This window comes from Malaclemys terrapin, chromosome 3 (assembly GCF_027887155.1).
Source record: "Malaclemys terrapin pileata isolate rMalTer1 chromosome 3, rMalTer1.hap1, whole genome shotgun sequence".
NCBI lineage: Eukaryota > Metazoa > Chordata > Testudines > Emydidae > Malaclemys > Malaclemys terrapin.
The window spans coordinates 12,170,878-12,187,538 of record NC_071507.1 but is presented as its reverse complement, the minus strand read 5'-3'; the positions used below and the strand labels follow the sequence as shown (position 1 = coordinate 12,187,538).

General features: G+C 43.3%; 1 protein-coding gene across 1 annotated transcript in view; it reads right to left on the bottom strand.

The window, feature by feature from the left end:
- Positions 1 to 14,445, bottom strand: part of ISM1 (isthmin 1) — a 58,550-nt gene extending 44,105 nt beyond the window's left edge. The window contains exon 1 of the mRNA XM_054024440.1: positions 12,710 to 14,445. Coding sequence (XP_053880415.1) covers positions 12,710 to 13,198 — 489 coding nt within the window. The 5' untranslated portion in view covers positions 13,199 to 14,445. The remainder of the gene's footprint in view (positions 1 to 12,709) is intronic.
- Positions 14,446 to 16,661: the final 2,216 nt, after the last annotated feature.

Here is a 16,661-nt window from a genome sequence, read left to right as displayed (position 1 = left end):
ATTTAGTACAAGTGCTTAAAATTAAGACAAAAGCTCAAATGTTAAATACTTAAGTTTATATTTAAAATAGCAATTGGGCTGGTTAACCAGATTTCTCTGTGGTAAAAGAATTCCAGAATGGAGCAAGGTGTTGAAAAGCTTGGTGTGTTTAATATGCAAGTGGTAGATGTAGATTATCTAGTAGCAGGTCATGATATGCATATTCAAACCACCATGGGAGTACACTGAAATCAGCTCCCTAATGTAAAATAGAGTTGCGGTCTCTGCAATCACAAAGATCATCAGCAGAACTTCAACCTGGATTCTCACTTTCATGGGCAGTCAGTGTAAATAAGGACATAAAGTAATGTGACCGTACAAAACACTGAAAAAACTAGAGGTACAGCAATTTTTAAATCTTTTTGTTTTTTCAAAGGAAGCAATGAGTTTGACAATAACCAGTGCAACAGAAAATTGGTGCATGAACCAACATGGTGGTAAAGAAGAGCAAAGAAAGTTCAAAAATTCTATTTTAGAAATAATGAGTAAATGATATCAGAGAGACCATAAATTGTGTGATTAAGAAACAAAAGATTGCTACTGAAAAGGATGGACAGATCCATGAATGATACAACTACTGCAGGCTGTATTATTCATTCAATGAAGTGGAATCTAGGGAAAGGAAATAATACTGTTCATGGTCAATAGAAAGATTTCCATTTTGGCCACGTTAGTCATGACAGAATCCTGGTGCATCCAGCATGTGATATTTTGGGCACCAAATAATTTGAAAATGAAGAGCAGGTAGAGATACTTAAACAGATCTGTCGTTCATCTCTATCTGCCATTCACCAAGAAGAAAGAGAACAATGACGAGGCCAAGACTGAATCCTGACTGACAATAGCAGCTAAAAGAGACAAGGTGGCTGGGGTAATCTCTTTTATTGGATCAACTTCTGTTGGTCAGAGACAAACTTTTGTGACACACAGAGCTCTTCTTCAGGAACCTCTGTGTGTCTCGAAAGCTGGTCTCTCTCACCAACAGAAGTTGGTCCAACAAAAGATATTACCTCACCCACCTTGTCTCTCTAATATCCTGGGACCAACAAGGCTACAACTACACTGCAATAGCAGTTAAGTTATATGAGCAAGACTTATCAAGCTTACCCAACATTCAGAGTAGACACCAGGTACTTGTAGATAAGAGGCAAACATGTAAAATCCTGACTACCCAAAAGCTGAGCAGAAATAGTGAAGAAAGGTGGTAGATATAGTCAACTGCTACAGATAAGTCCAAGAGGATAAGAAGGAATAGCAAACGTGAGACTGAGCAAAAGCCCAGTTAATAAAACCTTGAAATAATGTTATTTAGGTAGAATAGCTAACTTTTGCAAACCAAATTAAAGGAGCTTGAGAACAAAGTTCATGATCCTGCATGAAAGAAAGAGGTTGCTTACTGAAAAATAATTAGGCGTACCCACCTCAAAAAGAGATTAGAGAACGTCACTGTGGAGCTAGCCATTATTTTTCGAATCTATTTATACATTGCCCTTCATCTGTGTAACAGGACACATGATGTCATTGGAAGAGCTAATTCCCTGTGATAAGTCCTCAGTTAACTTGTTGGTACTGAGCTGGTTGAAAAATAAAATTAAAATATATTTAAAAAAAAAGGAATTTTCAGTTTGAGTTAGACTTATTTTTCTTTTTAATTTGTCACTGAGTTGTTAGTAAAAATCTTCAAAACCAAAATTTGAATTTGGAAAAAAATCCCCCATACGACTAAACTATCCAATCAAAATTGGTAATGCAAAAAAACATACAAAGTAATGGTGAAGGATGAACAAAACAAAACATTGGTCTCCAGAGTCCCCAGGGGCCACATTACAAACAATGACAACCAAACATTAAGAGGAAAAAAGTACAATGGTTGCCCTATTTTATCAAATCAAAACACAATGACTGAAGACAACTGAACATGAAAGAAAACAGACAGAAACATGAAGATGGTAAACCAATATTGTAAACGAGGTAACATTTTTTGCTTTGTTTCCCTTAAGTTTTCAAAAGAAACATTTAAAAAACCTAATAGTTAATAGTTTAAAAATGCATTTTTTGGTTGAGAATCCACATGCTCTATTATGCTGTAGCAAAAGCAAAATATTAGATTAGCTTTGAAAGTATTGGGACCCATCACAATTTATTTTTTTTTTTAAAAGATTGATCTTTGTGCACTGATGAAGTGTTTTTTTTTTTTTTTTAATTTTCAACAGTCAATTTAGTGCTCATGGCTGGTACTAGACTATCAGCCATGAAGAATGAAGACAACTGTTTATCCATAGAACAGGAGCTTGCAATACAAACCCTACTCCAAAAAAATACCACAAAAGTGCACTGATACAGAAAAGCCAATCCTTGGCCTCTCATTGTCACCCTTGTTGACGGTGGCAATTAGTGCCAACTGACAGAGTGGTCTGTATTGTGAACATTTACCCTCTGGGAAATTGGATTCAGCCCAACCACTCATGTCACACACCACTGGTCACCTAACAATATTTACATGGCCTAGAAACATTGTAGCGAGTTTCCCTTCCCCCATTAGCGCAGATGAAGAAAGATATATTTGAGAGAGACTAGGGGTATGCCGGCAGTTGGAGCTAGTGGTGTAATTCCTACTTTGCACGGATGTACTTGCACTGGCACCATTCAAGCTAGCATGTTAAAAATAGTAGTATAACTGTGGTAGCACGGGCAGTGGGAGTGGTGGCATGGGCTAGTTGCCCCGAGTGCAACCCACCTGACCCCAATGGGTATGTACTTGGGGTGGCTAGCCCGTGCCGCTGCTCTTCACTGACACTGCTACTGTGGCATTAACGACTTGTAGCACATTGGCTTGAGTACACTACTACATTTAGCGCACTTGATCAAGCAGAGCCAATGCTGGTAAATCTACGCCATCTGGGAATAACATCCCTGGCTCCAAGTGTAGATGTAGCCTCCGGGAAATGGAAAGAGAAAGTATGTTTTTGTTTTGTGGCTTAGAATCATAGAATATTAGGGTTGGAAGAGACCTCAGGAGGTCATCTAGTCCAATCCCCTGCTCAAAGCAGGACCAACACCAACTTTTGTGTTGTTGTTTTTGAATGCTGCTGTGCTGTAGCAAGTCCTAGAAGATAAGCTCAAAGCCCACAGAAATTAATGGAAAACCTTCCAAAATACTTCATTGGGCTTTAGGGCTGGCCCTATGGAAACAGGCACTGCCTGCCATACGAGGGCTCTGGATGGACTACAGGATTGTAAGCTAAGTTGATTCTTCTCCTTCATTCAGATAACCCTGATGCTACAACACTTTAAAAGTCTTTCTTAAACTAGTTTCAGAAGATTCAAGTCTGTTTCTTTCAAAAAGTGGTGGTGGTGGTGGTGGTGGTGGGGGGGGGCACGTGGGAAGTACTATACCTTCCTGTTTTGGATTATCTTTCCCATTTCTTAATTACTGAACCAGTGCTTCAGAGTGGAACTGAAGTCCCTATAACCGAAGGTGTGATCTTCTAATGACAGGGAAAGCCAAAAGCCGGACCAGCAATGGTAACGGAGTATCTCATGGTAAATCTCGGGACACAGGTAAGAGCAGAGTTGGAGGGAGGGTTGACAAGAGTGGGGTGTTTATCTTAGTGTCCTGGCCACATTCCAGCTCAAGAAATCACATTCTGCCTACCTCACATTGCCCTCTGTAGCTTCAATTGGATATAGTATTCTTTGATAACTTCCCATTCTAAACTGTTGGAGTGTTGCATGGTCCTAAAAACAGTTGCCATATCCCACTACAGATACTTTCCACTGGTAGATGAATCTATCTCTAGGATATAAGGTATGTGGATCAGGTGAGGCTTAGTTAGACCTTTTTTAAAAAAAAAAACAAAACCTGAGATCTTCATATCGGAAATGCCTTTTGAAGAGCAAAGTATTTTAATATTACCTTTCTAGCTCTAGAACCTCTTGTTTAAATTCTTGCTGATGTCACAGCTTCAATGAAAGTGAATGTGATGGTTTCTTCCAAGCCCATGTTTGTTCACTTAAAAAAAAAAAAAAAAATCAGTATAAAGTGAGACACTTCATGGGCAGTCTCTTGGTTAGCTTGAAGTAAGCTGGTATTTGATGCAATGGCATAATCACGCTCCCAGCTGATTTTGTCTACACACAAAGTTGCACTGGTTTAACTAAAGGTGTGGTTTTTAAACGATTGTTAAAGCAGAGCAACTTCGGATGAACTCCTACCCCACTGAAATCAATGATAAAACTTTTCATTTAATTCAGTAGAGCCAGGATTTCACTTTTGGTGTTTAAATCGGTTTTCTATGGAGTCAGCTGGCACCAAGCATGCCTGTAACGTACAGATGCTGCTTAAATCCACATATGCCAGGTTTAAACCTATTAGAGCATTTACACAAGGGTTTGCACTGGTTTAACTAAATTCATTTTTAAAAACTGATTTAAGTTAAACTGGTGAAGATTCTGTATAAGGGCTTGTCTTTATTTGCTCCATTGCCAGCTATTTCTCTCTTCAAAGTTGTCCCAAGAACAGAACTACAGGATTTCTTAAACTTAGAAATGAATTGCACTGGCAAAACTATTCTGGAAAACCACCAGGAATATTAAACTTGCTTACAATGTTTTATAAGCTAAAAAAGCTAAATTACTTTGCTTAAAGAAAGAATTGACAAGTCGTTATTTCTCTTTGCATGACTGAGGTATATATACTTCATCAAGTGAGATAAACTTTCCAAGGGACTGCTGTAAAAAGCTTTTTCTTTGTATAAAAACCACTTCACAGTTCTAGTTAATCTAGTGATCATTCTTCAATATTCTTAGTATGTTAAATGTAGTAAACAAGAAAAAGCAATGGTCTGACCCTACATGGTGTTGAGGGCCCTCAATTCCCAAGGAAGTCCAAGGTTCTGGCATTAATACTTTAAAAATAAAGTTTAAAGATTGCTGTACAAGTACATCAACTATCTTTCAGAGTTCAGATGGGCTCACAAAATTCTTTGGGCTAGGCTGTGGAATCCTTACTGGTGCTGGTAGGTACTTTCCAGTAGTCCCATTTGCTCCTGAGAATAAGTGATCACTAACTTGAGTACGGATGGCAAGATTTAGCCCGCGCTTGTGGAGTTCCAAAAAGACCAGTTCTTTCTCTGGTTATATTTCAACATCTACATGCAGCCAGTAAATCAACTGGCAAGATGATATTGACTGAAATGCCAGTACTATGCAGACAATGCAGCTCTACTTAATCTTTCACCACATATATGACCATGCAACTACCACCAAGATGGCCAAGTGGTTGGGTGAGATCAGCTCATGGACAAAGGGCAACTGACTGAAGCGGAATGTGAACCAGACAAAGGTTATGTTGGTGGGCAGAGGAAAACACTTGGGAAAAAAAATTGCATGGTGCAGCCTCCTTTGGCTGATGATATGCATCCAGAGTTAGTCAATTCTGCCTGTAGTTCAGGAGTGCTCACAATTCCTAGCTGATGCTAAACTCTCTACAAAGCAGCATTCACAATCAACACTTCCGGTCATCATAGGTTGACTAGGAGATTGTCCTATTCTGGCAGACACTGACCCTAGCCTTGGTTATATTCACCTTCCTTACCTGGAATAAAATATTGTGCTATACCTGGGCATGAAGACATCAGCTCTTCGGAAACTCCAGCTAATACAGAGCATCATAGCACATCTCCTCAGCAACACAAGCTATGGCAAGCATGTCAAACCTGTCCCCGCTCTCTACACTAACTTCCCAAGAGTATCAAATCAAGTTCAAGGTCTCAGTATTTATCTTGAAGGTGGCATATCTAACAAATCACCTAAAGCTCCAGGATGAAGACCAGGGTCAACAACTCCACTCTTCCAGCACAATGGAACACTATCAGATGGATAATGCTCATCTGTGCAGGAGACACAATCTGAGGGCCAGTCCGAATCTGCGCATCAAACTCCCACAGAAACTAAGGACCCTCACAAACCTCACTGCCTCCTCCAAGTGTAGGGTACGTTCCTTCAATCTGCCTTCCCTAACACACACAGAGCAGCATGTACTCTTAAACAAAAACTAAAAATCCCAACCTAAACAAACAAACAAACGTACACTCCACTTGCAAGTGGAGAGGATGAGAGAATGAACCACACATGACAGAAGTCAGTCATGTTGCTTCAGGCACTACTGGAAGGCACTCAGATACTACGGTGATTAGAGCGAGTATAAGAACCTATATAGAATAGAAAAAGCCCTCTGTAAACAGATAGCAATTTGCCGGTCATTGTCAAACAGCACAAGTCAAATCCATATGCTTTAAGGTGAACAATGTCCACTAGAAAGAAGTCACATATCTTCATTAAGAGATTTCAGTCTTTAAAGTATCATCTACTTTCATTCATAAACCAACTGCCTAGTAAAAGTAATTTGTGTTGTGTTAAAACTGTTGATCGAGCAGGTCACGATTTAGTGCCTTAAAATCACTTATGATGAGTGCTTGCTTGTCACTCATTTTATTTAACAGGCCAATGGCTGTCTGGAAGCCATCAATGGAAAAATCTAACACTAAGATTTTCAAAGTTGCCTATATGATTTGGATGCCCAATCCTCTTTAAAATTTAATAGGAATTATGGTTCAAATCCCCAGCCATCTTTGAAAAACTCACCTAAAAGTCTCCAAAAATACACAGCAATCCTGTTTAGATTGATAGAGCAATTGAAGAATTTTGTGGTATGTTACTGTGTATCTGAATGGATATCTTGTTGCATTTTGATTAAATATTTCTAAAGAGTAGTAAAAACGACAATATATGGAGAAATACCAATCTCATAGAACTGGAAAGGACCTTTGAAAGGTCATTGAGTTCAGCCCCCTGCCTTTACTAGCAGCACCAAATACTGATTTTTGCCCCGATGCCTAAGTGGTCCCCTCAAGGATTGGGCTCACAACCCTGGGTTTAGCAGGCCAATGCTCAAACCACTGAGCTATCCCTTCCAGTTGCATGCTTACATACACATTATAAAGAGCTGAAACAGACAGCAGAGAACACACCAACATTTTAAGAACTCTTCCTCCTCCCCTGCTGACCCCTTATGCCAGGGGGTCTCAAACTGAGGGTCGGGACCCTTCAAGGGTTCGTTAGGTTATTAGATGGGGGGGGGGTCGCGAGCTGTCAGCCTCCACCTCAAACCCTGCTTTGCCTCCAGCATTTATAATGGTGTTAAATATATAAAAAGTGTTTTTAATTTATTGGGGGGGGGGTCACACTTGGAAGCTTGCTATGTGAAAGGGGTCACCGTACAAAAGTTTGAGAACCACTGGACTATAACCTATGGAACTGATTCTGGTAATACTTTCTACAAATTAGCAATCTCACCATCTCTGTTATGAAACTGACCTAAGAACTTTCTCCATAGCTGTATATATAACAATCTTTTAACCACAATACTCTCTCTCTTCTCTTTTTAGGTAAATCTTAGTTTAGTTTATAAGAATCGGCTATAAGCGTGTATTTGGGTAAGATCGGGTAAAAACTCATGGATATTTGGGTAAAAACTCATGGATCTGGTGGGTGATGTGTCTGATCTCTTAAGACTGGCAGAACTTTATGTATGGTGAACAAGATTGAAAGTAATTCTCATCATATTTGACTTGGCTATCTGGGAGGAAGCCCAGGAAATCTGTGCTTTAGTTTCTTCATAACCAGTAAGGTGTTGTAGAAGCTATTTTGTTGCTGGCTTGGTGAATCTAATTATTAGAATAAACCACCAGTTTTGGGAATCATCTATCCCATAATTTTCAGTTTGCCTTGACTGAGCATGGCCCCTCCAGGCACCACGGTCACATAGACCAGAAGGGACCATCATGATGATCTAGTCTGACGTCCTGCACATCACAGGCCACAGAACCTCACCCAACCACTCCTGAAATACACCCTTAATCTCTGGTTGAGTTACTGAAGTCCTCAGATTAAAGACTTCAAATTACAGAGAATTCACCATTTACACTAGTTTAAACCTGCAAGTGACCCATGCCCCAGGCTGCAAAGGAAGGTGAAAACTCCCCTAGAGTCTCTGCTAATCTGACCCAGGGAAAAATTCCTTCCCAATGCCAAATATGGCAATCAGTTAGACCCTGAGCATATGGGTAAGACCCACCAGGCAGATATCTGGGAAAGAATTCTCTGCAGTAACTCAGTGCCCTCCCTATCTAGTGTTCCATTACCGGCCATTGGAGATATTTGCTGCTAGCAGTCACAGATTGGCTATATGCCATTGTAGGCAGTCTCATCATACCATCCCCTCCATAAATTTATCAAGCTCAGTCTTGCAGATATATCTATGGACACACCCGTTAATAATTACAGCAATTCTAATAATGTGTTGTAGGATAAGTTGTATGTTAAAGGACTGCCAAAGGAAACAGGAAAGGAAACTGGTATTGGAACATGCCACCGTATTCCATCAAGTTTGCTGTAGAATATTCATGAGCCAATAGGGAGCCAGTCCTGTAAAACAGTGCTCAGATTACTTCAACGGGGATACTTGCGTAAATAAGAACTATCCGCTGAAGTAAGGTTTTGCTGGATCGGGTCCTAAGTTTAGCAGCAGCAAAATGTGTGCTAGGGAATAGAATAAAATACTTATAACCCATCTGTCTCTGGTATGATGAAACTACCTTTGCTTGAAAAATTCTGACAGCTACTCATCAGCTATTTGTACCTATGAATCACTTAAGTGTTAGTGAAAGCACAATATAAATCCATAAAAAGAGTGCATCCCTGAACACAAGAGGGCTTGAATCACCAGTGTGTTTCTCCAGTTAATATAAACCAACTGGCATAAAACTACAGTAATACAATGGTGAGTTAGGCCCATTGTCTCTTTGCAGCAGTAGTAACACCTGTGCTCCTACACATAGCACATCCCTTGCAGGAGCAGTGAAGTGACTATGACTAGGGTTGAATCAATGTTTTCTCCCCAGTGCTGCTGCTATCAGAGCATTGTGGTCAGCAACAGAGGCACAACACGTACCAGATGGCTGGGAAATGGACACACATGTAGGGAGAACAGCAAGAGTAAAAATAAGAATGGAGGGAGAAGCAAATTGTTTTAGGGTGAGAATTTTATCTGAAATTCTTTCATCTACCAACCTAATTAATGATGAGAGTTAACTTAATTGGAGGGCAAAAAGAAGTCAGACATAAAACCTCACTTCTAAAATGCTGGAATCTCTTCCGTTATTTGAAAGAGCAAGGGGTAAGGGAAGGAATAGATTCTCCCAAAGAGATTGAATAAAAGGCCTTTACATATAAATATAAAATACCTTCATTTATAGTCTGTAAATCTGTAGCCACACTTGAAGTCCATAGGGCCTGATTCAGAAGGCATCCTTATGCAGGAAAGGCACGTAAGAATGTACTGAATCATTTCCCTTTAGTCCTGAATTCCCACTCACACATATGGGGTCAAATTTATGCTCACCTGACTCATTCAAATCGTTCTGACATTCCAAAGTGTCATAGTCTATCTTAGATATTAGTCATAAACAAAGTAGACAATATCATTTTAATTTACCCTCTTAGTGATACCAAAGATTTAGGTCAGAGTTTAAAGTGTTAAACATTTTGGTATACCTGCAGGTTTTGATGCCAATTTTCCTACTCAGTTACATTTCAAAATGGTTGTGGCACAGAAAGTTCCTTCTTGGGTATGGCAAGTTGTTCGTGCATACAACAGATTTTATCAAAAGAAGAATTTATCTAATCATATAGCTCCACTACTTAAATAGCTTTTATTTTCTCTTCACAGCACTAGCAGAGCAGCAAAGACAGAATAGCAAAAATCAATAAGAGAAGAAAGAGTAAGCACTGAATGATTTCAGAACACCTTTCCATAACCCCTGACTATACAGGATCACAGAACAACCTGGATAACTGTATATATTGAGCAAGCTAAACAACTATGCATATAATCAAGCTGACCGCTGTTACATCATGTATGGATTTTATCAACCAGTTGAAAAAAAAAAATTATAAACTAACAGCAACCTGATTGACTACCTTTTATTTGTAACATCTGATCTATTTGTTATGGTTCTCTTTACTTTCTACATTCACTTTTCACATAGGAATTCAATGAGGGAGCAGCATACATCTTGTGCTTTAACAGCACAAAATAATTGATACCAGAGCAAACTTTTCAAGAATAAAAATACCGTGTATGAAAACAGCTGCCCAGTAACATTCTGAAATGCAATTTTTTAAAGAGCAGGTTACAATATTTTTTGGCTAGAGGATGAATCCCTGCAAGTTATGAAAGCAACAGACAGATAAATTTCCATCTGTTCAAATATTCACCACGGCCTGATATACTCTCTGCCCTTAATGTCTGTTACAGAGATGCTCTCCCAAATACATAACTGCAAAATCAATTCAGTTGGGAAGTACATAAAACGTTTTATGCTACAAATGGGAAAACGTTATGAAAAATACTGAACTGCTAAACCCATCATGTGCTTAAAGGCACAGACTTATTTTATAACAGATAGTTTTATAAAACAGGATATAGGGACTTCTTGGAAGTCAACAGATTTTAACAGCAGCTGGTCAACTAAATAGATACTCGTTTACTACAATTTTCTGAAGAGGATGACTTTTCCTTTCTTTCACCCTTATCCCTGTGTAGTACTTTAAAAAGAACTCCTTTGAGAAATGGTATCACCTAAGGTTTCCATTTGCCCAGATGTTTTCCTCATTAGCCTGTCAGGAAAGGCATATACAGGGTAATTCTAATGATAGCAAACACCTCATAAAAAAAAAAAAACCTCTCCAAATTTACTTTTCCACAAAATATAATTTTAAGGCGCTTCATGAACCCATGCGGAAAGAAAGCATCATTTACAAAATATTATTACTAGAAATCTTAAAGATATTAAAAAACTGGAATGTCAGTCTAGTGATAAAATTTCAGTGTATAAGACCGAATACAACCATGGACCTTATTCAAGACACTTTGCTCAATTCTGACTCCCACTTAGTTCAACAGGAAATGTTCTGAGTAACAGCCTGATCCTGCAATGTAGAATGCATGGGTGGACTGCTATGTTTGCAGAGACCCACTGAAGCTAGTGATTTCACATTGAGCATTACAGAATAAGGACCCAAGGGGAATAAGGAGTGCTGAATAGGAAGCCCTGTCCTCTATTAACTAGGAAGAAGAAAGAAATGGTTTTAATATAGTTATACCTAAATTTATTATTATTAGTTATATATTTCCTGTCAGTTCTCTGCACAATGTATAAGATATTTCACTTTTTCTATACCTGCATTTAGACAGAAAAAATTAACCAATCAGTATAAAAACCCACTTTATTAGAGATTTAAGATGTATTCAATTTAATCTTACATCTTCCACTATTGGTCTCAACTCATTGTAAATAGCTGGCAACAGTAACACACTGTTAAGAAGAAGAGTCAACAGAATACGAAAGCACAAGAAACAGTGCTCTAAAATTCACTGAGATCGTTTCCAGGGACATCACTCATTTTGGTCCCAAGTTACTAGTGTTACACACATATTTTGTCCTTTTATTGTTGAAATGACAATTATTTCCATCAGCAGCAAAGAATCATGAAGCTTGGGCTAGAGAAAGTGTTATTTACACTGAAGGGTGAAATTTAATTATTTTAGGTGTTTTTCACTGGGGTCTTTTCCACTCCTCACATCTCACGTTTGAGCCTTGGCACATGGAGAGGTCTGCTCTCATCATTTATATGAAAAATGTCATTAATAAATCAGCAAAAGTACAGCAACTCTCTCCAGACGTTTCTGAAATACTTGCAACTTTACCAAATCATATGAGAAATCAAACTGGGAGCTACTTCTATCGACTTCTCCCCACCCCACTCCCGCCCACATCCCCAGGCAATATAAATGCAACTAGCAGTTTAAAAACCGAGTTTGATAAAAGCGTGTCTGGGAATAGCGCTGGACAAGTCGCAAGTCGGGAGAGAATGGCTGTGACAAGCAGGAGGGTGACGGCTGGGAAGGAGGAGAAAAGATGGGGTGGGGAAGACGGGGGCATGCGGTTGCAGAGATTTCAGCCCAAGTTGGCCCTGGTAGCTTCATGACGCCCCCACATCTCATTTGGTCTGGTGCCGGCCCCCGAGCTTGCCTGAATCCGCACCTTCTCAGCACAAACACGAGGCTCTGGTTGCCACTTCGCCCGAATTCAAACAAGCCGCCTCCGCTGTACGGACGGAGACGTGACAGGCACCTGAGGGCAGCGGCATTTATAGGGCGTGGGGGTAACCAGGCAGGAGGGGATTCAAGCTTCCCTCTCCCCCCGCCCCGTTCCTAGGGGCATCGCTGCACGTGAACAACACCAGCACACGCGGCTTTAAGGGGGCGTGTGGCCGGCCGGGGCCCAACCCCGGCACGTGTAGCATGGCCCTGGGGGCATCGTGCAGCCTCGGCTTCCTGCCACCCAGGCGGGCACTTTTCGAGGGCTGCCTCTTCGCGGGGAATCCGGCTTCAGGAGGGGGTCAGGCAATGGGGCGGCCCACCCACGCCCCGCCCCCAAACGCATCCAGCAGGCTCCCCCTCCACCCCCGGGCCGGAGCCGCACGCCAGGGCTGCAAACGCCGCTGCCTCGCCCCCCCCGCGCGCACCTCCCCGGGAGGGACTCACCTGCGGCTGGCCGTGGGTGCTGTTGGCCGGCGCGGGGTCGGGCTTGGCCCGCAGCACGGTGATGTGCAAGGTGAGCAGCAGGAGCCCCAGTAACAGCAGCAGCTCCGCCGCCAGCCGCACCATCCTCTTGAAGCGGGCGGCTTTAGGGCCCCGCAGGAGCGGCGGCAGCAGCCGCGGAGGAGGAGGAGCCGCCGCCGCCGGAGCAGCCCCGGCCGGAGCAGCGGCCCCGCTGTCGGGCCGGGCCGGGGTGGCGGAGGCGCCGCCAGGCCACGGCGGAGCCACGTCGGGCCGGGAGGCGCCGGGGCAGCAGCAGGCGGCGGGGCAGCAGGGCGCGGGGCCCGGGCCTGGTGCAGGGGGCGGCGGCTCGGCTGGCAGCCCCGCGCTCCGGAGTCCGCATGGGCTCGCCAGGGGGTCTCCGGGGCGGGGGGCTGGGGAGCCAGGCGCGCGGGGCAGCCTGCAGCCGGCGGGAGCCCGGGCCGCGCTCCGCATCCAGGGGGAGGCGAACGGGGAGCGGCCGCGGGGCTCCCTCACATGGCTGGGGCCGGCGCCGGGACACCGCGGGCGAGTGCCGGGGGCTATTGCTGCAGGCTCGGCGCAGGGGAGCTGCTGCGCTGTCCTCCCCACCCCGCTGCGGGGCTTGGGTCTCCCTAGCCCCCCTCACGCTGCACGGGCGGGGCGCCCCTAGCCCCACTTCACTGCACGGGCTGCCCTAGCCCCCTGCCCTCCTCACACTGCAGGGGCTGGGCGCCCCTAGCCCCCCCCCCGCCCCACTTCACTGCACGGGCTGCCCTAGTCCCCCGGTGCCCTCACACTGCACGGGCTGGACGCCCCTGAACCCGCTGCGCGACCTCTCGGTCTTCCCCACGGGCTGCGCCCCCTTCCCAGGCAGTGCCCTACCGACCCCCTTATACGCCGCCCTTAGGCACGGCTTTCTCCCCCCAGCCTCTGGCTGGGCTAGCCCCGTGCCCTCTGCCTGCCGATCAGCGCCTGACAGCCGGCTCCCAGGGCGAATGGCTCCCTGCCGGCCCCGGACAGGGGTGACTCCCCTCCGCGCCCAGCGCTGAGGTTAGCTCTGAGCTTGAGGTGCTAGAGCCCCGCTCCTCTTCCTGCCGGTGCTGCGGGCTGCAGCCTCGGGGACACTCATCTCCTCGGCAGGGCGGCGGCAACTTCCCTTTGCCCTCCTGCTGCTGCGGGCTCCTGCTGCCCTTTCATCCCGCTGCCGAGCGGTGGGCAGGCGGGCGCTGCTGATTTCTCCCCCGCTGGGTTAATCCGGGGTAGATGGTGCCTGTCCCCTCCTCCTCCTCGGAGCTAAACTCCCGGTGCCGCAGCAGCAGAGAGACTGGACTGGAGAGCTTTAGCGATCTGCTCTGCTTGCGCGCTGGATACCTGGCTCCATCTCTCCTCTCACTCTCTCCTGCCACCGTGTGTGTGTGTGATTGCAAGCCGCTGGCCCTCCTCTTCTTCCAGTCCAGCTTTCTCTCCCCCTCTTTCTCTTTGGAGAGGAGTGAGCTCTGTGGGTGTGATGCTTTTATACTGCGCTCTCTCTCCCTCCGCTGTCCCCTTTCCCCCTCCCACCTTCCCCCTCTTAAGCCTCCTGTTGCAGCCCGATCTCTTTTCTCCACTGCCTGTGTCTCCGCTGGTTGCTCCACAGTGATTCCCTGTGCAGCCTTGCTCTGCTCTAGGAAAAGAGGCAGTGAGCACAATTCTCTCTTTTCCCTGCACCTTGCGTCGGCATTTATATCAGAGCAAAGTGGGTATTAAACGCCACCAACACAGAATATCCACTTTGGACTGGCGCAAATAACTATGCGAAGTGTAGGGCAACAGATTGCAAACCCTGTATATTCCTCACTCCCTGCTCTGTTCTCAGGAATTTATAATTAGCCTGGAAAAATACTCCCCTTGATGGGAAATGTGTCCCTGGGGTTAAAATTAATTTTCATTTTTCAAAAAAATAAGGGTGGTGTCAATCAATGCAGCTGCATTGACTCCTATTGAGGCAGGCTGATTTACACAAGGTGAAGATCTGGCCCAATATGTGAGTTGTTTGTTTTGAAGTTATAAAGTTACCAAACAAAATGGAAGTATTGGACTCTGACATTGTTCCTCTGCAGTTCAAAAAGCCTATGTAAGAATATTGTTAAGGTGTGGGCCATATCAGTGATCGGTATTTCTAAGCATTGGTGACAAAATAAAAAATGCTTACAATGGCGGAGAGACTGAATTTCATTACACTGCATTATTGGTATGAAAGGCAAGGAGAAGTTCCCTGTCCTTGTAAAACTGGTTTACAGTCTGACTGATTTTATCAGCAGGGTCTTTATGAGCTAATGGCCGAATCCTTTTTGCCTTACATGATTTGTCCCATTAACCTCAGCAGAATGGTTCAAGTAAGAAAAGCAAGCAACGTCTGGCCCCTTGTCAGTAATCTGCAGACTCATAGTAGGAAACTGATCTCCTCTTGTAAACTGGGTGTGACTCCACTGAAGTGAATGGACTGGGTTTTTTAGACCATTAGGATGCTTTACACCACTCTGAATCCACTCTCCCCATCAGTCATACACCAAGTCCTTCTCAGCCAGCCCAAAGGACACATACCTATGAAAAACTGGCGTGAGATGAACTGCCGGGACATGTGGTGGCTTTTATAGATCTGTGTAAATGGACAGATTAAAGAATGAATCAGAAGAGTCTCATATCCTTCCACTGAGAATTTTTTTCTGATTAGAATAATTATAAAATAACACTAGACCTGAAATAACTCTATTAAGATAACAATGAGGCTGTGACTAAAAGCCACAAACTCTAACAAGTTCAGATTTAAGGATTTTTATCCATTAATACATCTCATTGTGTCTCAGTATTGCAGCACATGTGATCTGCATATCTGTGCACTGATCAGAATGGATATAGTCTCTCTCAAATTTGCCTTGATTTGGAGACCACGTGGGAAGTCACATATAACATTACTTTAACATGCTTTCTTGTGTTCATATGTATTCATGACACATTTACATGTAACAGTCATACTTGGAAATATTGCATTGATATTCTAATAGTGTATAGAACTAGCACATTATATTTAAAAAACCTATGAAAAGTAGCTTTTTTTTCAAACACATATTTTGGACATTAAAAAAAAATACCAAGAAGCATAACTAGTGATATGTTTTAAATTAAACATTTTTGGCCAGATTCTCTTCTCAATAACACTAGTATGATTCTGGAAGTCAGTGGCGTTATAAGGTATAAAATCAGTGTAAGCAAACAGAATCAGGCCCCTTTCTCAAAAGAATTTGTCCAAGAAAACATTTGATTCTAACATTTTTTCAAAATATTTGCCTTGGTGTCAGATACCATAAGCCCCCAGATAAGCAGAGTGGACTTTGCTTCTTTCTTAAGTGCCCACATGAATAGTAATCACCGAATCCCAGTTTTTGCTCAGACTACATGTGTTCCTACTCTACATAAGTGCCATCACTCATGCATAATTAGGTTAACTACATACCTAACAGGCTTATTTGCTGTCTCCACCTGTACTCAGTCTCTGGGCAAGTGCATGGGTGAGTTGGAGAGTGTCAGTGAAATGTAAAAATGTGGTAACAAGGCAAACATCAGTTCAGTGGCCTTCGGATTTACAAAATACTAAACTGAGAGAGTGGAGTTGATTTAAAGTTATATAATAAAAAACACAGATGGTAACTGTTGAAGCTACTGGTATGTCAGGGTTCAATATTTTAAACAAAATAAAGAGAAGATTCTTGAAAAGTAGCAGAATAATTACAACCCGGACCACGAAAGTTGTCATGCTGGAAAGGTGGAAAATGTCAAAGAAACTTGTGCCACTGGTTTACCAAGGCCTGCCACCCACAAGTTCCCATCAGTGGATCCATGTTGTTGGGGGAAGCTGGAAACTTGGCATGTGAGGGATGTGTTTTTAGATATGAATGTT